Below are 21644 nucleotides of genomic sequence, written 5' to 3'. Positions count from 1 at the left end.
AAAAACAAAAACGAACTGAAGACACTTTTGATAAACCTGTGTCACAGGCGCGCGTATGAGAACACCTGATCAGCTTAAAGTCAAAAGTCTCCTAATCGGGCGGGGCGTCAAAGCACTTTGTGTCCCCTTCCCCCCCTCCCCAATCCTTTTTAGTGCTCTGGGAAGAGATAGCGGGACTACGGGTCTGGTTCCAAGGTGGAAGATAGTTAGAGGATGAGGAGGATGAAACACGAAAAGGCGCAGAAGGCTGCCAAGAAACTTTCTCTGACCACTGAAGTTCTTGAGACGAACGGTAGCAAAGTTGAACTTTGGATGCAGGTCTGAGCATCGATGAGTAGAGAAGACCCAGGCGAGGTTGCTGGAAGAAGCAAACGCCTATATTTGCTCTCCCTCTTTTGTTTCGGCTGGTCCAGGGATGGGGAGCCCATTCCTTCGGGCATTAGATGCGCAGAACTCGCACAGGGCATTTGCTCCCTTGATGATTCGGGGTTGAGAGGAATTTCACCGCACATTTGCACACCCAGGAATTCACAACTGCCTGGAATGTAGACAATATCCCTTCCTTGGCCAAATGGGAAAGCTCCAGGGACAATACAGCCTCCCCCCAAGGTGGCCAAGGGTGAGGGAGGAGGGGGCGAAAGTCCCACTGATCGGAACGAATCTGTCACCAACCGCCCCCGCGCATCACTGACTTCTCCCGGACTGCATTTTGGTAGGAGGGGGTGCCTGGGTGCCCGCACGCCTGTGTTCTGCCTCGTTGCGAGTTAATTGGATCCGTTCCAGCCCGCTTCCTGTCCGCCCGCCGCTGATTGGCTCGCGGAGTTTCGGGGGTGCGAGCAACCGACCTCCTTAAAGGCGAGGGAACTCCTGCCGCCGCTCAGTGCAACCAGCCAGGGTGATCCACCAGGAGAGACCTGGGGGAGGGGTGAGCTTCTCTTGATCCGTTTCGGTCCTCCGGCAGCAAAAGATCCCTCGCGCTCTCGGACTGCTCCAGGACCGCAAAGGACACTACTCGCTCGGACGTGTATCGGACCAAAGTGCTAAGCCCACGCAGGGGAAACTTCGCAGAGCCCAAGAACACTGGGAAGGATTTTTGTACCGAGTTCTATAAAAACCACCTTTGCTCTCGAGAGGATCTGATTCTGGGGAATCCTTCGCCGCCTCCTACAAAAAGTAAGTCCTGAAGACTTTTTGTTTTCTCCTACAACTTCGCTTGGAAAAGACTATTAAGATAAATAGAAGAAAGCTACAGCGCTCTTCCTTCCTTCCTTCCTTCCTTCCTTCCTTCCTTCCTTCCTTCCTTCCTTCCTTCCTTCCTTCCTTCCTTCCTATACTTTCCCTTCCTTCTTCTATCTTGCTCACTCGAGGTTTGGGTCTGTAGTTACGATTTCTCCCTCTTCTTCCTCCATCTCTCACCGCTCTGTCCTAACTTGCGCGCTTCTTCGAGACGGCTGCTTGTGGTTAGGTTAGGCGAGGGCGATAGTCCGAGATCGTCGAATGACTGGTGACGGTTTGTTTCTTGCTTGAAGGTTGTCCCTTGGGGCGAGATTCTTGCCATGGAGCTATCCGGCGGTCTCTTTCTCCTCCTGATGCTTGGAGTCAGCACAACAAATCGGATTCCAGGTAAAGATTATGGGATCGCGGGAGGGGGGGAGACGTCGCGGGTAAATAGGGAGGCTATTCCGAATTGGGAGACTTTCCGCTCAAACTCGAGATTAAGTTTCGAGGGAGAGAAGGGAGAGAAGGGAGAGAAGGGAGAAAGTCTCTAGAGAAACCTGGATGTCCAATTTATCCAGGTAGGGGTGGCAGAAATGGCTTAAAACGGAATAAGGCAGTCGCTACCCAGTACAGCTCTCTCTAACCTGGCGCTTTCCAGCTGGACTTTATACCCCTCGTTCTCTTCTGTGGGCAACGCCGAGGAGTTGCAGACCAACAGAGGCGAGAGTACACGGTTGAAAAGGCAGCCTCTGTTCCCTGAAAGGAGGTCACTGCCCAGGCGACTTTGCCTGCGCGGCGGTGGCCGCCATCAGCCAGGAGTGGAAAGCTGCCTGTGGCTAAGGGATGGTGCCAGTGGTGAAATCCCAATTTTTTACTACCGGTTCTGGGGGCTGGCTTGGTAAGCATGGTGTGGCTTGGTGGGCATGGCAGGGAAAAGATACTGCAAAATCTCCATTCCCACCCCACTCCAGGGGACGGATATTGCAAAATCTCCATTCCCACCCCACAGCCAGAGGTAGTATTTGCCGGTTCTCCGAAGTACTCAAAATTTCCATAAAATTCTCCAGAACCCATCAGAACCTGCTGGATTTCACCCCTGGATGGTGCCCCGACGTGGCAATTGATTGTCCCGCTTCTCTTGCTCAAGCGGCTCCTCTGCCTGGGGCTTCCCCGGCTGGGCGGGCTCGACCGGCTTGTGGCTTGATATTTGAGAAGGGACGGTGGGCTCGAGGCGCGCGAGGCGTTTTCCGTCTGGGTTCTGGCTCCGAGCGGACTATTGACCTTGGCATCCGCCTCGCTTGGGGCCAGGGCGCCGTGCCAGAGACGCTCCGAGCCAACCAGGCGCACAGCAAAGGGGCGGGTCGGCGGGTGTCCTAGTTCTGTATGGAAGTTTTATTTATAAAGTAAAAGAGATAGCGGGAGGGGGGATTATTACCCTCAGCCAGATCCCCGATGCTTCAGGTGATCCAAGGCATTGCTCCAACGTTGCCCGGCTTCTAGGTTGAGCCGGATGCTAGCAATGCTATTTCTCTCTCCCACCTGCCTGCCCTGAAGCTTTACTGAGCCCCTTCTGTTCGGCTCTGCTTCTTTTGGGGCAGAGCTGGCTTTCCATCCTTCTCTATTGCTTTGGGCTCACTCTTTTGGGTTTGTCCCTTGCACAGCCTGGATCATAAATTGGGAATCTCCACTTTATGCCTTTGGGTTGCCCTCCACTTTGAAACTTCAGAGTCCCTGGAGGAGGCAAGAGGAATTCTGGGCTTTGATTTCTATTGTCATTTGGGCAATCGTTCTTCTTTGATCCTCTTGGCTCATTCAGCCAGGAAAAACTGGGAAACGTATATGGGAAGCCAAGTATTCCGCAGCTTGCCTCTATTGCTTTGCTGCAGCAGAACCCAAGCTGTAGTGATGGGAAATTGCTGTGTGAACAGAGGACTATAAGATCCAAACCCTTTCCTCTATAGCTTTTGACAGCATTCTTGGGACTCCTCTTATCAACAAAAGAGAGACCCCAATAATAACAGCAGTAGCAGCTATTTAGACCTGTCCCTGCCCAACATAACCATCTCTTTCTCTCTCTCTCCCTTCCTCTCTCTTATCTTGACAGAGACTAGTGATGATAACAGTGTTTTTGATTTCTTTGAGTTAATTGGCTTTGGCCGCAAGGGAGGCCACAAAGGAATGGGGGTGCATTCGATCAAAGGACTAGAGACTTCCAGCCCTGCCTACCGCATTGATGATGCCAACCGTATCCCTGCAGTTTCTGATCACAAGTTTCAAGACATTCTTTATTCCATCCAAGCCGAGAAGGGCTTCATCTTGTTAGCTAATCTTCGCCCAATAAAGAAGGATGCCGGCACCATACTGGCCGTGGAACGCAAGGATAATTCTGGCTACGTTTTTAAGTTGGTGCTAAATGGCAAGGCAAAAACTTTGGACCTGAGTGTCTTTCCTGATGAAGGTAACCAAAGTTTGGTGTCAGTGGAAGAGGTGAAGTTGCCCATTGCGCGATGGAGTAGCATCACCCTCTTTGTGCAAGAGGATCAGGCTCAACTCTATGTGGGCTGTGAAAAAATGACCAATGTTGAGCTGGAAATTCCTATTCAAGACATCTTCACTCGGGATCTGTCCAACAGAGCCAGACTCCGTATTGCTAAAGGAGAAGTTAATGACAACTTCCAGGTAAGATACTTTCTTATAACAGGTTCAAGAGTCCAATTCAAGGAAGCCAATTTGATTTGCCATTTTGAAAAAAATTAGTCTCAAGAAAGTAAAATGTTTGCCTCTGACTACTCATCATTGACTCCTATCCACAGCAATGGGGATTTAACTGACATTTGGATTATTAATACTGTATGTACAGTTAAAATACATCCAATGGTGTAAGCTTTAAATTGAATTTGAGTTTTCTGTTAAAAATTAGGCAATATTAAGATTTGATCATTGTTGATATGAAAAGGAAGTGAGAGACTGACTTATTATCAACTAATGAGAATTCTGGACAGTATAGTTTATGCTTGTATTAAAAATGAAAATAATAACATCTTTAAATATAGGTATGAAAATTCTTACACAGGCTGAATGAAATATAGGTCACTCCTAACTCAAGATGAGTAATAAATTATAGGCAAAAACGATATGAGAGTTAAAACATAAATGGACAATTGTGCCAATTAAAATACACACACATATATATGCATCAAGAATTCCCCTTGTAATAGTGATGGATTTTTTAAAATCTTTATGTTTTCAGGGAATGCTGCAGAATGTGCGGTTTGTGTTTGGAACTTCACTGGAAACCATCCTGAGGAATAAAGGCTGTCAGATCTGTACGTTATAAACCTTTTTCTTCAAATGTATTGGCCCATTGATTATAAGATTCCTGTTTATGTGAAATGAATGAGTTTAGACACAAAATGAAATGCAGACCACTGTATTTTAAAGAAATATTGCCTTACATTTGTTTAAGCTGAATTCTGTCAGTTTTGAAAGTATTTCTATATGTAATCTGTATGTGTTTTAATTGTTTCTTTAGCTACTGGAACACTTATTAAATTAGATAATCCCATGAATGGCTCCCGTCCAGCCATTCGTACCAACTACATTGGCCAGAAAACCAAGGACATCTGTGGCTTTTCTTGTGACGATCTAACCAAAATGTTTCTGGAGCTGCAAAGCCTGCGTGCCCTGGTTATAAAAGTTCAGGACTCTGTCAACCACATGGTAAGTGGATATTAAATACCCAAGAAAGAATCAAAAGCCTTCTAAGGACTCGACTCATAAATGCTAACTATTTTTCATTCCAAAATGATGGGAAACAGACATTCACTTACAGTACTGTAAGAAAGAAATATTTTAAAGTGACCAGCCTGGGCAATGTTTGTGCATAAGAAGAAATCTATTTTTCTTTCTTCTCAGCTGCCAAGGTCACTACCAAAGATGCTTCATACATGTTAAGCCATGATTAGATCTGTATTGTAGTATACTGAATGAAATATAATGTTTAGCTTCACCTAATTATATTAAATCAAAGCCAATATAGCATTACATTAAATTTATGTCTAATATGAATAGTTTTTGCAACTGACCTAAAAGTAGATATATCCTGCTGTACGTGTAATCCTCTACTTACAATCAGTTGCTCAGCAACCATTCAAAGTTACAATGAAAAAGCTACTTACAACTCAGATTTGAAGTTCCAATGGCCAGCCGGCTCCATATAGTCATGTGATCACATTTTGGATGCTTGGCAATTGGCCTGCATGCATGATTGTTTGCATGGTCACATGACTGCAATGTATCACATTTTTTTTGCTGGAAACTGGCATTTACTTTCAGTTTTCAGCAAAAAAACATCCTATAGCAAACAGTGGGCTTACTTATCAAACACAGCATTTGTTTAAAGTCATAAAATTAGGTGCGGTCATAGGATGACCCACTTAAAAACTATCACAATCATTACCATTATTGTAGTTCAGTTATGGTCATAAATTGACCTATAGTCATTTGCAGTATTTTTATTAAATTTTCTCTAGCAACTATGGTCCTAGAAATCTGGCTAAACTTGCATTTGTATACAGTCCAGCTTCCCCTGAAGCTTCTCCATATGGTCTAACATAGGTGAGCAATCAAATGGAGAAAAATATATGTATTACTTTAGTTATATCGTTTAAATACTATGTAGGTATTTAGAACTATAGCATTTAAAATGGAAGCATAATCCTTTCTAAGTAATCAGTGTAAAAGCCATTTTCTTGCTCTGTCAGATTCAGCCGGATTTATAAATCTTCATTATTATCTATTCTTTTTATGTCTGTTATAAAGGAACTTATCGGCCCACCTGATATAAGGAAAGGAATATGCCACCACAATAATGTTATGTATGAAAATGCAGCTGAATGGACCACCGACACCTGTACCACATGTACCTGCCAGGTAAGATTCTTTACAGCTAACCTGTCAGTAAAGGATTTATCATGTATCTAGTTAGTACATTATGCAAAATGTAACCCGTGTAGAGAAATTGGTGACCCAAATATCTGTTACTGTCTTTGTAAGAAAGTTTGAATACATTCTTTTCAACTTAAACCTGCCACCATCCATATGTTGTGAATGAATATTTGCAGCAAGGAAAGTTCTGCTAAACTTGCTTCCTAATCAGAGCTGCCTTTTTGACAGTTTAAGACAGTTGTATTCGGATAAGCTTCTGTGATTTTCTTTGTACTACTGACATCTAATTCACTCTTTGTTTATGTTATCCCCTAAAGCTACAAAAACATGATGTCTATTATCCTTTAAAGAACAGAATTGGCAAAAGTTACCATTCTGTACCATTTGTTTTGTTTTTTTTTGGCATAAGATGAAAATACACATCAAGCTACAACATGGATTTGTTTGAATGTGGAGCCAACTTTCCTAAATCCATTCTACCAATGACTCTAATGATCAAATAAAATTCAGGCAAATAACCAAAATGGCAACTTTGAGAATTTTTATTAGCTTAATGAGACAAGATCTGGAAAGCTACTCAATAAGATTTGGTTTTCCCATTTAACAGTAGCTATTGATTAAATGAACAAATAAGGGTTGCAAATGATTGAAGGGCTTTATATTCTTGAGTTTGCTTTTACTTCAAAAAGCCTCAGTATACTCCACCAAAAGCCAAACTACCCATTGTTCAGATTCCAGGCAGCAATCATCTGCACACTTATTAAAATTGCATCCACCTTAATGGGACTGAAAGTCAAAAATAGGCTTCAAAACTTACAATCTGGACTAAAAATCACTCTTGATTGTAACATTTGAAGCCTATTTCTGGCTTCATGATTACTAACCTGATGACATAAATTGTTTTAAAGTCAATTCCTAAAGTATCCTTATTGCTTCCAGTTGGAAAGAAGATGAGTTTATTTTCTCTCTCTCTTCTCCCATACTAATTATAGTCTCTCCTTTCTAAATGTTAAACAGCTGTTGGGGAAAAAATACTTTGCACAATGGAGTATGACTGGTTGTAGTAGAGCATTAAGGTACTGGGAAACGAAATGTCAGATTTATGTTTTTTTAATAGGATGGTTTTTTCCCTCCTGTTTAGAATTCTGCTGTAATGTGCCATAAAGTGTCTTGTCCTCTCATGCCTTGTTCCAATGCCACAGTTCCTGATGGTGAATGCTGCCCACGATGTTGGCGTAAGTAACTATATCCCTTTAACTTATTTGATAAGATTCAGTTTGATTGTTTTTGCATTTTCAATCTCTGTACCTAGGAGGTAAAAGTTATCTTGAAAAGAGTATATGTGAGAGAGTACAGTTTCTAGCCTGAAATTCTGAAACTAATGCAGACATCTTTGAAATTGCCACTACATTCAGGATCAGCTATAAATATTAGATTTTGAACTAAGGACACAATCTTTTTTTGTTTGTTTGTTTGCAGATAGATGGCTTGTGTCAAAGTAATTTGAATTAAGTAAAAATTAAAAGTCAGATAAAATTAAGAAAGAACTACGAGTCCAGTCAGGACAGCATACATGAAAATAAAAATTTCTAAGATTGATGAAACTTCCACAAGTTTATTCTGAGTTGTGGTTCATAGTTTGAGGAAACCAAAGCAAAATCTTAATAAAGTTTTTCATATCCCTTAGGAGATTTCAGGAACTGGTAGCAAGGATATCTGTGTTTATTTTCTTTTCCTGGGTAAGCACAAGGTGTCCCATAAATCTCCAAAATATGTTACACGAGACCTTGGTCATCTGGTTCTGAATTTTTCTTACAAACATTCAAATGTAATTTGGATAGTTCAGTTATCAAAGAGTAAATGGAAATTTACAGGGCAATATGGAATCTGTCACTATATTATTTTGGCAATCTCTGTTTCCTATTGAGGTAACTTCTAAGAATATTTTTATTTTATTATATATTTGTTATATATTTTTTTCTTCTTTTTACAGCAAGCGATTCTGCAGATGATGCTTGGTCTCCCTGGTCTGAATGGACCGCTTGCTCTACAACCTGTGGCAATGGGATTCAGCAGAGAGGGCGCTCTTGTGACAGAATCAACCATCTTTGTGAAGGCTCCTCAGTGCAAACACGGATATGTAACTTGCAAGAATGTGATAAGAGATGTGAGCATTCAAATTCTTTACATTGTAGATAGCTGATATCTAGTTTTACTCTGTCTTTCCATACTTAATACTAGGAAACACTGATTTACTTCAGATTGGTGTAAAACATTTATGAGATGGTTGATGATATTTGGTATGATGATATATGGTATATATATCACATATCATATATATATCATATATATGATATATGATGGTTGATGATATATGGTGAAAATATTTGCAGATCCCTTGCATCCTGGACATAAACTGTTTCAACTCCTACCCTCAAAACGACGCTATAGAGCACTGCACACCAGAACAACTAGACACAAGAACAGTTTTTTCCCGAAGGCCATCACTCTGCTAAACAAATAATTCCATCAACACTGTCAGACTATTTACTGAATCTGCACTACTATTAATCGTCTCATAGTTCCCATCACCAATCTCTTTCCACTTATGACTGTATGACTATAACTTGTTGCTGGCAATCCTTATGATTTATATTGATATATTGATCATCAATTGTGTTGTAAATGTTGTACCTTGATGAACATATCTTTTCTTTTATGTACACTGAGAGCCTATGCACCAAGACAAATTCCTTGTGTGTCCAATCACACTTGGCCAATAAAATTCTATTCTATTCTATTCTATTCTATTCTATTCTATTCTATTCTATTCTATGATTAAAACAAAAACACTTCCTATAAAAAACCATTTTCTGATTCAAGTGACAGCAATATTTAAATAATTTTTGCAGTGTGGTAATTAATAGAAGAGAATATTTGTAGCTCAGGTTGAGCTGTGGGTTCATTGGTGCTCTCTTGCAGACAATTCATTACACAACCAGGTAATATCATCAGTGCTAACATAATCAAGGACCCCATAGTATGGTAATTTCCTAATCGACTATTACAATACTTTGATCACTCACTAAGCAACATTTTATTGCTTACAGTCAGACAGAATGGTGCTTGGAGCCATTGGTCCCCTTGGTCTTCCTGCTCTGTTACTTGTGGAACTGGGTTAATCACTCGAATCCGTCTGTGCAATTCTCCACTTCCTCAGATGGGAGGCAAAACGTGTGAAGGAGAGGCACGCGAAAACAAGCCTTGCCAGCAAAGCCCGTGCCCTAGTAAGTACACTGTTTTAAATGGTTTTGTACGAGAAACATGATCGTATTTTAATATTCATCACCTGATACTGAGAACAGGAATTATTAAAATGTTTTCCAAAAAATCACCCAAATCAACCTGAATTTCTAATGCCAATGGCATTTTCCCCTTCAGTTCCAAGATACAGAAATATTCCTTATTGTTTGTTTTGTTTTCAGTTAATGGGAACTGGGGGCCATGGTCACCTTGGGATGCCTGTCCAGTTACGTGTGGAGGAGGCATTCAGAAACGCAGCCGTCTCTGCAATAATCCAGAGCCCAAATTTGAAGGGAAGGATTGCATTGGTGATGCAACAGCCACTCAGATGTGCAACAAGCAGGATTGCCCAATCGGTGAGTAATGGCCCATCGTAAACAATCAAGCAGCATATATAAGAGTACTGTGTCATTTTCAGAAGAGTGTGGCAAAGTGGAGAATGCAACAATTTAAATTTCATAACAAAGAAATGTGAAATATTTTGGCAAAATGACTGCATTATGACTTCCATAATCTTGTTGCTACTTCTGATATTCTATCAGGTATTTTTAAGGTGGCCACCTCATTCTATTTAATGGCGAGAACAGCCAAGAAAATAAAAGTTGATTTGTGCCAATTTTCTTGCCATTTTTAGATGGATGTCTGTCTAATCCTTGTTTTGCGGGAACTAAATGCACTAGTTTCCCCGATGGTTCCTGGAAATGTGGCCCGTGCCCTGCTGGCTATCAAGGAAATGGAATTATATGCAAAGATATTGATGAAGTAAGATAATTTGCATGCATTAATCTAGTCAATGTTCAAGACAATTGCAAATGAATCTATGGCCAAAATTTTCTCCCACGTCTTCATATTTCAGTGCCAAGAGGTCCCAGATACATGCTTTGTACTTGGTGGACTACACAGATGTGAGAATACTGTACCTGGTTATCACTGCCAGCCTTGTCCCTCCCGCTTCACGGGATCACAGCCCTTTGGTCAGGGCGTGGAAGATGCAATGGCAAACAAGCAGGTACCGTCAAAATAGAGATGTTTCCTATTTTATGAAGCCTCAGTCCCTTTGGAATCTAGGGCCCCTTTGTTCCATATATGACCAAGAATTAAAGAAGATACCAGATAACAGTTTACTTTGTTACATGCAGCCATATGATTTTGCTCAGAGGCAACCAGTTGCATATAAGAAATTCAGTTTGAATTAAGCTGGAAACAATAATAATAATAATAATAATAATAATAATAATAATAATAATAATAATAATAATAATAATAATAATAATAATAATAATAATAATAATAATATAACAACAGAGTTGGAAGGGACCTTGGAGGCCTTCTAGGTCAACCCCCTGCCCAGGCAGTAAACCCTACACCATCTCAGACAGATGGTTATCCAACATTTTCTTAAAAATTTCCAGTGTTGGAGCATTCACAACTTCTGCAGGCAAGTCGTTCCACTTATTAATTGTTCTAACTGTCAGGAAATAAGCAAGTGGAGAGCCACAAATGGTAGGTGGAATTCAGTGGGCAGTCCTCTCTTTTGTGTAAAGAGAATTGAAGCTCCAGTCGGTATCTAAAACACGATAAAGAAAACCATATACCTAATTCTCTTCAGAGAGAATTCACAAAAATCATAGTCAACAGCTGCTTGCTTTGAAAACACAGTAAAAATGTCAGGTATTGGTCCTCCTTTGATACATTAAAAAGAAAAATGAGGTAAAGACATCTCTGCAAGTATATTCTTAATTCTGTTTTAGGTATGCAATCCACGTAATCCATGTGTTGATGGAACTCACACCTGCAATAAATTTGCCAAGTGCATCTACCTTGGACACTTCAGTGACCCAATGTATCGCTGTGAATGTAAACCAGGGTATGCTGGCAATGGGGTTATCTGTGGAGAAGACACTGACTTAGATGGATGGCCAAATGAGGATCTTCACTGTGTTGCCAATGCTACTTACCACTGCACTAAAGTAAGCCTATTTCTTCATTATATGCCATTCCATCCTTTAATACTGGGGAAAAGTGGTTTGGTTACTATTTTAGTATGAGCTTATTGAATTAATACTTCTTAAATGAATTTACGAGATAAAACAGAGTGGCCCTTTAGTTTTTCCATTTTTCCAAATTTTGTGATGCAAAATAATTCTGGAGAAAATAATCAAATACCTAAAGGAGATAGCACAAAAGGGCACAATATTATGAAAATCTGATAGTGGACATATTTCTTATTCAGTGTAGTACATTTAAATAAATTAGTTGCCATGGACACAACTGATTGATCATAATTCACATGTTTTTTTAAAAATGCTTATTTTGGGTTAAGCATAAGTGTTTCAGAATAATTTCTTCTTGTTCAAAAATCATGATTTTAGTGATGTTGACAGTGCTCTAAATTAAAGAATCACCAAGACAGGGTCTGCCTTTGTAATCTGAACACTGCTTTGTGTGAAATTAAAGACAAATGTTCTGTATCTTTTTCTGCAGGATAATTGCCCTAAACTTCCCAATTCTGGACAAGAAGATTATGATGATGATGGAATTGGTGATGCCTGTGATGACGACGACGACAATGACAGCATTCCTGATGATAGGGCAAGTTTAATTTAAAAAAAAAATGTTCCTCTGTAGTATAGACAATATCCCACTTAATGATAGCCAAAGACCAAAAGAAAATTGCATGTAGATCCAGTGAAACCTTGGAATGGATTAATAGATGTCTTCCCATGCAGTCAGTGGAAGAAAAAGTAAAATATGAAATAAAAATCCGTGCCCATTTCCTACTCTGTTCATAGTAAAATGACAAGTTTGCCCACCGATATACTGTCCCTCCCTACCACTAACGTAAAATGCAGAAAGAGGAGGAGATTGAATCCATGATACGAGGTTGAAAGGTAGCTAGACTTACAAGATTGAAAGGTAGCAGCAATTTGAAATAGTTAACTAATTTGTAGCTAAAAATGGATTTTTTTAAAAAAAAAGACCAATTTTGCAATAAAATATGGATGCTGCATTGCTTATCCCCTTTATTACTGATTACCTTTCATTTATGTGCCAAAGAAATAATCCTCAACATGCCTGCTACCCTTCTTACTCCAGTAAATCTACTGAATAAGTTATTCATGACACTACCTGTGCAAATATCTGAGCATATTTTAACAAGGCTTTTAAATTTTCCTTCTGCAGGATAACTGTCCATTCAATTACAATCCACAACAGTATGACTACGATAGGGATGATGTTGGTGATCGTTGTGATAATTGCCCATACAATCACAATCCTCTTCAGATAGATACAGACCAAAATGGAGAAGGCGATGCCTGTGCTGTGGATATTGATGGAGATGGTAAAGTTTGGTTACTTCTTCTTTTCTTCTATTATAGTATGACTGTCCAAGTCATCTCAAGATAGGGAGCCTGCCCTTGAGCAAGTTCTACTCTTAATGATGACCTGGATATATCAAACATTTCAAATAAATACATGAAAAATAGAGAAACTAAGTTATACACCTGCCATTTTGGAGGTACTTTTACTGTTGCATATTCTAATAGCATCCCATGTTTTTCATTTGCTTATTTAATGTCATACATGGCAGCTTCTATAAAAGCAGATTTAATTTCATACTGCCTCTTATTTGGTTTGTAGATATAGTTGAAGATGTGCTGCCATTGAATAGTTAACTGAAATGTCAGCTCTATTAGTGTTAGATACCTAAAGTGATAGGCTATGATTTTGGCTTCTATGAACCATGTTCTCGTACTTACTTTTATGTAATAACTTATTATCTAGATGCATTTACCATTAAAGATACCCGAATGGGTTCCTTTACATTTCTAGGCATTCTTAATGAAAGAGACAACTGCCAATATGTGTACAATGTGGATCAAATAGATTCAGACTTGGATGGTGTTGGAGATCAGTGTGACAACTGCCCAATGGCGCATAACCCAGACCAGGTCAGTTTAAGTGCCCTCGGACAATTAAATATTTATTTAATCTTCTAATTTACAGAATGTCATGTATAGCTCTGCAACATATGTCAAGAAAGGATGCCATTGTTAACTGGGACAGAGCGTCTTTTAAAAATAAAAATGAGGGGTCCTCAGTGCTCTGGGAGCTTGTTTGTTTTCTTGCAGGTGTTTCATTACCCAGAATAGGTAACATTATCATGATGTTACCTAGTTTGGGTAATGAAACATCTGCAAGAAAACAAGCAAGTTGAGAGAGCACCAAGGACCCTTTAGAATAGAATAGAATAGAATAGAATTTTATTGGCCAAGTGTGATTGGACACACAGGGAATTTGTCTTGGTGCATATGCTCTCAGTGTACATAAAAGAAAAGATACGTTCATCAAGGTACAACATTTACAACACAATTGATGATCAATACATCAATATAAATCATAAGGATTGCCAGCAACAAGTTATAGTCATACAGTCATAAGTGGAAAGAGATTGGTGATGGGAACTATGAAACGATTAATAGTAGTGCAGATTCAGTAAATAGTCTGACAGTGTTGAGGGAATTATTTGTTTAGCAGAGTGATGGCCTTCGGGAAAAAACTGTTCTTGTGTCTAATTGTTCTGGTGTGCAGTGCTCTATAGCGTCGTTTTGAGGGTAGGAGTTGAAACAGTTTATGTCCAGGATGCGAGGGATCTGCAAATATTTTCACGGCCCTCTTCTTGATTCGTGCAGTATACAGGTCCTCAATGGAAGGCAGGTTGGTAGCAATTATTTTTTCTGCAGTTCTAATTATCCTCTGAAGTCTAATTATATCAAACCTGTGCTACAAATATTTTCTTTCATTAAAAATCTAAATCTTAAATGAGATTTTTCAGAACACAACACCTGAACATAAATCCTGTCAAATGGGGTACATGGTGCTGGTTGAAAAAAATCATTTTTTTCACTAAATCTATATTCCATCATTCATTAGAAAAAGGCAAAATACCTAGAACTCCCTCTTATTTTCATACCAACAAAAGAATTTCCATGGCTGAGGATAAACCTGAACCTGGGTCTTCTCAGCCCTGATTTAACATCTTAACCACTACACTGTACTGGGTGAAAAAATATATTTTGTACTGCAACAATATCAGCCAGCAATATAATAAAATTAATAATTGGAAAGAACGGTCTATGTAGAGGTTACAAGTGTATTAAATGTGGATTAAATAAAATAAAAACCCCAATTTTTTGCTTTTCAACTTAAGTATTTCAGGAATTTAGCAATAAAAATACTGTTAATATGTCAAACAATACATAATCTGCAAAAAAGTTTGTATGTGTATGGGTATCATGACTTATGATGTCCTGAGGCTAGGAATTTAGTTTTACAAAAACATGCCCATAAAATGAATTATGTCTATATTTAAGATGAAAATCTGTTTCAGAGAACTTATTTTATGTGGTGGTTAAAACTGAAGACCGATGGTTTTTTATATGATTTATTTAATATAGCTTTCTACATCTAAATATCGACTGATTATATTTTAGAAAGGCAGAAACATTACGGTTGCTACCAACCTTAAAAATGCACTACAGATAATAGAAGCCACAGTAAAGTTTGACTTTTTCCAATATGCCAAAGCAAACTGGATAGGCGTTAAGAGAGTATCATTCACTAACTCAAGGTGAATCCTACACCGAGCTAAATTGAATTATTGAATTGAATTGGATTCCCAATAATTCAAAACTTTGAGTGCACATTAGTATCTTACTATACATATTTATCTCCGTTCGCTTTAGTAAAGTGAAAGGCCCATGCATGCAAAAACTGCTTCTCCACAAGCTATTGAAATGAAGGATTCATTCTGACCATTGGAGGCTCAGCCCCAAAAGAGACCTCTGGATTTCCTCCTGCTTCAAGATGCTATCTTCCAGGGTTTGTAAATCTTTGTCCTGACAAATGTTCCACATTTTGCTTTCAGATGGATACAGATTCCGATCGTATAGGGGATGAGTGTGACGACAACCAGGATATTGATGAAGATGGCCACCAGAATAATCTTGATAACTGTCCTTATGTGCCCAATGCAAACCAAGCTGACCATGACAAAGATGGGAAAGGAGATGCCTGTGACCACGATGATGACAATGATGGTATTCCTGATGACAGAGATAATTGCAGATTGGTTCCCAACCGTGACCAAGTTGATTCAGATGGTAAGAAAGACAATTTGCATGAAATTAGAAAGAGACGGCATAACATTTAGACATGTAATGAAGTCTTCAATGTGGTTTACTACAGAGCATTAATATGAATGAATATGTGGTTTTCCTGCAAATGCAACATTCCTTTACGCCTTGTAATATTTAAATTTTGTTTGTTTGTTTATTAAAATGTTAGGTTACTCCAATTTGTATATCTCTGAGTGGCAAACTGTACACACAGAGTACATATATACATATATACAGGCATACATACTTTTTCTACATCTAGAAAAAAACAATAGAAACAAAGCCTAGAGAAAAAACAATCAATTTAACCACTGAAATATCTTCCAAGGGGCATATACCACCCATGGTAATCCAGGATCAGGGAACATAGCCAGGTTTTAAGGACATGTTTAAACAGGCCTTCCTGTTTAAACATTTAAAAGTTGCTGTTATTTAAAAATTACTTTAGCTACTAAGAATTCCAGCCACTTAGCTAATTCTTGAACTGGTTCGTATGTATAATTGCTCAAACTATCTGCTACTGGAAGTCTGAAATATACCACATGATGTTCATTTCTTTCTTTCTGAACTCACCCCTTATTCCTCTATTTTTTGCCAGGTGATGGGCGGGGAGATGCATGCAAAGATGATTTTGACAATGATAACGTTAATGACATTGATGACGTCTGCCCTGAGAATGTTCACATAAGTGAGACAGACTTCCGTCGATTCCAGATGATTCCCTTGGATCCAAAGGGAACATCTCAAATTGATCCCAACTGGATTGTTCGTCACAAAGGCAAAGAACTGGTTCAGACTGTCAACTGTGATCCTGGACTTGCTATTGGTGAGCATCAAAGTTTTGGCTTCTTTTATATGTGCATGCCTACACACACATCCACTGAGAATCATCTCCTTCTGGTCAACAAATACCATATTGTTGTATAAGGATATAGGTATTCTTCGTCCTCACATTCACATTCCTTCACCTCATCACCATGTTTACAATTGTTTTAAAAAATTCTTTTTAAAAAAATGTTTTTCATAAGGCATTCTTAAAAATACCAGATGCTCAGTTTTTGAAATGAACAGGCACTGAAAAAAGAGGGCAAGGATAAAAAACATTGATTTCAGGAAATTAAACAACAACAATGTTGCTTAAGCTCCTTTAAGCCTTATCCAATAGAACAATAAGTCTGCATAACAGAACTTCTGAATATACATACAAAAGCTCTTTCTGAATACTGGATCTCTGTTCAGTATGCCTATTCACTTTTGCTTTTGCTGGAAAGATGCAGCATTGCACAATGCAATGGATATAGATCGTGATTTAGGATGCAATCATGAATCGTAGTTCTAATTCCATTTAATTTCAATTCATTGTATAAAAATACTTTGACAGAGAAAATAGTGAGAGGAAAAACATAATCATCCAGAAAATATATGTTTTGATTAGAAGTTTTGAGTATAAACCCCAGACCAATTTTAAAGAGAGAGAGGGAGAGGGAAAGATTTGTTAATGAAAACCTTACAAAGGATGGACATTAAAGCATGAATTGACATTCATCTGAAAGCTAACAGTTACTTATTTTTCTTTTTCCCAGGTTTTGATGAATTTAATGCTGTTGACTTCAGTGGTACTTTCTTCATTAACACAGAAAGAGATGATGACTATGCTGGCTTTGTATTTGGGTATCAATCCAGCAGCCGTTTTTATGTGGTCATGTGGAAGCAGGTTACCCAAACATATTGGGAATCACAGCCAACCAAAGCTCAAGGATATTCGGGTCTTTCTATCAAAGTAGTAAACTCTACCACAGGTCCTGGAATGCACCTTCGTAATGCCTTGTGGCATACTGGAAATACTGTTGGACAGGTAATAGATAATTTCTATTATTAATGAATTCATTTTTCTTTTCAAAAATCTTGGCAAATTACACTAATGTAAAACATAGCTATGTTAAAAAATATTTTAAGCATAACAAACTTTTTTTAAAAAGAAAACTCTTCTGTACCTGCTAAGAGCTTATGTTTTATCTCCAGGGCTTATATAAATGTAATTGCAATGCACAATTCATCCTTGCATTTACCTTTCAGGTAAAGACTCTGTGGCATGACCCTCGTCAGATAGGTTGGAAAGATTTCACTGCTTATAGATGGCGTCTCACTCACAGGCCAAAAACTGGCTTCATTAGGTAAGCATCATCGATATAGACTGAACAATTTATATCTTTTGGGAAAGACTTGTTCAAGATTACAGTGTAAGTACCGTATGTTATTTCATGCTAAAGATTAATTATCACTGCTCTTCCTTACAGAGTGGTAATGTTTGAAGGAAAAAAGATCATGGCTGACTCTGGCCCTCTCTATGACAAAACCTATGCTGGTGGTCGCTTAGGACTGTTTGTCTTCTCTCAGGAAATGATATTCTTCTCTGATCTAAAATATGAGTGTAAAGGTAAGAACATAACTTGTTTTGTTAGATTTAATATCATGAAGTATTTAGTATATCTTTATAAATATTTTTTTAAAAAAAGAAGTATTAGATCACACTTACTAAATATAAATAAGAAATGTGTTTGCTGGATAAGGAAGGATCTTAAATTTAAATTAAATAACTGTATGATTTATAGATATCTGAGTTGGGCAACTGTTTTGTTAGAGAAGCAGTAGGCTTGTTACTCGGACATATTTTGCTTTGAAATAACCCCACCTTTCGTACAAGAACAAGTACAGTTAGGTCTTTATTTTGTATGTTGATTACTATTTTATAAATTTATCTCTAATTGTCATTGCTTAATTACTAAACAATTGATGGTTTTTGTCTCTTTTTTTCTGCAGATCAATGATTGGAAGGCAATTCATTATAGAAATTCAAAATGCTGGTATTGCACCTTCTGAACTGTTAAATTTCTAGAAACCTTGGGGGACCATTTGTTGTGTTATGTTTTGTTTTTTGCTCATTCCTCTCTTCCTGCCTTCATGAGACTACATTACCTGTTTCGAGGGAATGCTTTTGAGAGAGAAATTTGCAAATCTTCCCATCTGACCTCTGTTAGCACAGAAGAAACATGTCTTTCAGGAACAAGAACATTCCTTCGCTTCAGAAATGAATAGACATTTCTTTGAGAAAGATGTTTGTAATAGCTGGGCATTGTCACTGCCTCTTTTTAACTGGAGGTCCAATGGATCAGCACTTTTGCAACAAGGGTATCTTTATGTGGACTACTTAAAAATTAAACCAGAGATTTCAACCTATAGAAGAAGGAAGGGAAGAAGGTTTGAGTTAGGTTTGAGTTTGCCTCACTTTCTAAAAGAGAACTATGCTTCCTAGGGTTTATGTCAAGGTAAATTGGATGAATTGTTACATACTGTCCTGGATCATTTATCCAGTGCACATTTGCTCAGGCGTAAGCCCCACTTAATTCAGCAGTATGGATCACTTTATGCTCACACCTAAGATTATACTTAGTTCTGTTTCCACAAATAGGGCCTACTTTGCTTAATTGTGTAGGAAAATACTTGCAAGTTATACTTGCTAACTAGCCACATGCAATATTAACATTTTTTTTAAAAAAATCTGCAATGGGGCAAATGAAACAACAATCATGGCACATTTGATTGAAGCAGGTTTATGGGGGAAAAAATGGAGGGCAAGGAACATATGGGTAAAGCAAGATTTCCTGTGCTGCTGCATCCACGATCTGGTTCTCATGCAGATCCAGCAACAATATTAAAAGTGTCAAAAAGCACTTTCATCTCAATTTAGCACTTGTGGTGGCCTTCAGTAACTTTTTAAACATTTTAATGAAAGATTCAAAAGCACAATGAGTGACGAGTACGGTTAAATGCAAAATTCTGTTCTACAAAATGCAATGGTGAGGGTTTTTTAAAAAAAATGTCCCAAAAATGGTTTTTGTGGAAGACATCTGTAGATAAAATAAATGTAAAATATTTATTTTTTACCTATCCTGCCTGTTCCGAATAACAAAGGACTGTAAGATTGAAACGGAAATAATGCGTCAAGACTATCCATTTTGCTACATTTTTCTATGACAGAAAGATTGTAAATAAAGGTTATTTATTGTTCTAAATGAATTTTGAGTTACTTTTAATACTATTTTAGATTGCAAAGAGTAAGTTCCCCTAAGCAATGTGGAATAATAGGGTAGGAATTGTTCTCAGTGTGTTTTCTTTCTCTGTGCAAAACAGCTGACAAAGTAACCAAGCAGGCTACTTATTGTTGTGTTGCCAAAGCAGAAAATGTATACATGTTGACTGTCCCCGTCGGTCACGAAAAAAAAATGGAATAGCTTCAAATTACCGTAGGTCACAATCCTTTGACTTATGTTATTTGCACAGGAGGTATTCATGTGTTGGCCTTATCACCTTTGTAATACTGCTGGTTAAGATTATGGTATATTTCTGTTAGTCAGTATGCCAAATAAAAAAAAGAAAAGATCTGTTTGGAGGATACGGAGGACTAAGGGCATCATTTCATTCCAAGAGAATACCCAATTTTCTCACCAGTGGGGACTACAGAAGACACATTGCATGGGGGGAGGGGATGTTTGGAGCATCATTTGAAGACTGCTTGTAGTGTAAGACTAGCTTTACTTTCTCCACAACCCTGTTACTAGAAAACAAGGAATGTCAAAGGCGAATTTTTTTATATACAAATATTACCTCATTGTTGTTTGACTGAAAAATGGAAAAAAAAAAACCCTTTGGATCAAGCAGAGTTTAAATATCTAACAAAATTTAAAGCTACTGTAGTATTAGAAGAAGGTTTTTTTTAATAAAAAATATATTGCAAGTTGTATATAGTCAAAATTCATATTCCCAGTAAGAAAACAGCATTGGAAAAGTGCTGAGAACAATTTCTTATATTCTGTTAGATTTTTTTCTCTCTGAAATCTTGTATTCCATTCCTTGAATTTGTATAAATTATTTTTTTTCATAACTGTTGGAATAGTTAATCTCCTGTTTGTGTAGATGTTCTATTTAAATAAATTATCAGGAAATGCTACCTGTAGGGCTGTAGTGTTTCTATTTTTATATTTCATTTGCACACTGAACTGAAGAATAATTTGATTTTCCTCCCCAGTAGTGTTGCTATTAGTAAATACTTTTTTCAAAGAATGATTTCAAAGCATATTTTGTACACATTTTAACCATTTTACAGTTTTAAAAGATGTAAATTGTGTGATAAAATTTCCCATGTACATGAAATAAAAATTTCAAAGTTTATATTTACAACTTTTAGCTATGGCTTCATAATTTTTTTCCTATTTTCCTATATTCATTAAAACAAAAAAGGGAGTCCTTCCTTCTCCTTAATTCTTCCATATATATACCACTAAAACTATCCTGTTTATTTGTCTGTTTGTAACCTTCAATTAGCCGAAACAATTTGATATAGGGCAACAATTTTGGAATCGAGGTACCTCAGCTGCAGTAACTTAAAGAATGCATATAAAACCCAGGACTCATTAACTTCCACTGGATTGAAACTTCAAGCATCTTCAAACCAGTTGTATTCACAAATATGTGATCACTGTAGTGAATTGGATGGTATTTTGCATACCATTTTCCATGACAAGACCTTAATGGTGTGCAAAATACCATCCAAATAGGAAGCTTTTCCTGTTTCTGCTGTAACATTTAGTACTCATATAATGATAGATCTTTATCATGCTAGTGTTACTAATCATTTAATCAGAGGTGAGATTAGCTTCAACCCTTCTGGAAAATTCTCAAAACATTTTTTTACATCAGGCCTGGGAATCCCTGACAGCATCACATGTAACTTTCTGATTTTGGCTCTCTTGCAACTTGGTTTTAGTAACTAATTGTTTGAATTGGTTTTATAATATGTATCAATCATTGGTTTTATTGGAAGTCACTTTGTATAAGACAGGTGGTCATATAAATTGAGGATAGATAGAAGATAGATAGATAGATAGATAGATGATAGATAGATAGATGGATGGATGATAATCATAAATAAGCTGGTCA

General features: G+C 37.9%; 1 protein-coding gene across 1 annotated transcript; it reads left to right on the top strand.

The window, feature by feature from the left end:
* Nucleotides 1-875: 875 nt before the first annotated feature.
* On the top strand, nucleotides 876-20885 carry THBS1 (thrombospondin 1). Its single transcript, XM_058162127.1, has 22 exons — nucleotides 876-1173; nucleotides 1530-1623; nucleotides 3323-3897; nucleotides 4469-4544; nucleotides 4751-4938; nucleotides 6040-6150; nucleotides 7307-7400; nucleotides 8159-8332; nucleotides 9276-9452; nucleotides 9651-9824; nucleotides 10103-10230; nucleotides 10325-10477; nucleotides 11220-11438; nucleotides 11953-12060; nucleotides 12652-12811; nucleotides 13303-13421; nucleotides 15398-15632; nucleotides 16246-16473; nucleotides 17231-17502; nucleotides 17724-17821; nucleotides 17945-18084; nucleotides 18468-20885. Exons 2-22 carry the CDS (start codon nucleotides 1557-1559, stop codon nucleotides 18473-18475), a joined length of 3504 nt encoding a protein of 1167 aa, XP_058018110.1. The 5' UTR covers nucleotides 876-1173; nucleotides 1530-1556; the 3' UTR covers nucleotides 18476-20885.
* Nucleotides 20886-21644: the final 759 nt, after the last annotated feature.

The sequence above is a fragment of the Ahaetulla prasina genome, chromosome 1, assembly GCF_028640845.1.
Source record: "Ahaetulla prasina isolate Xishuangbanna chromosome 1, ASM2864084v1, whole genome shotgun sequence".
Lineage (NCBI taxonomy): Eukaryota > Metazoa > Chordata > Lepidosauria > Squamata > Colubridae > Ahaetulla > Ahaetulla prasina.
Note: the sequence above shows the minus strand (reverse complement) of the source record. Positions and strands in the feature narration are given on the sequence as shown.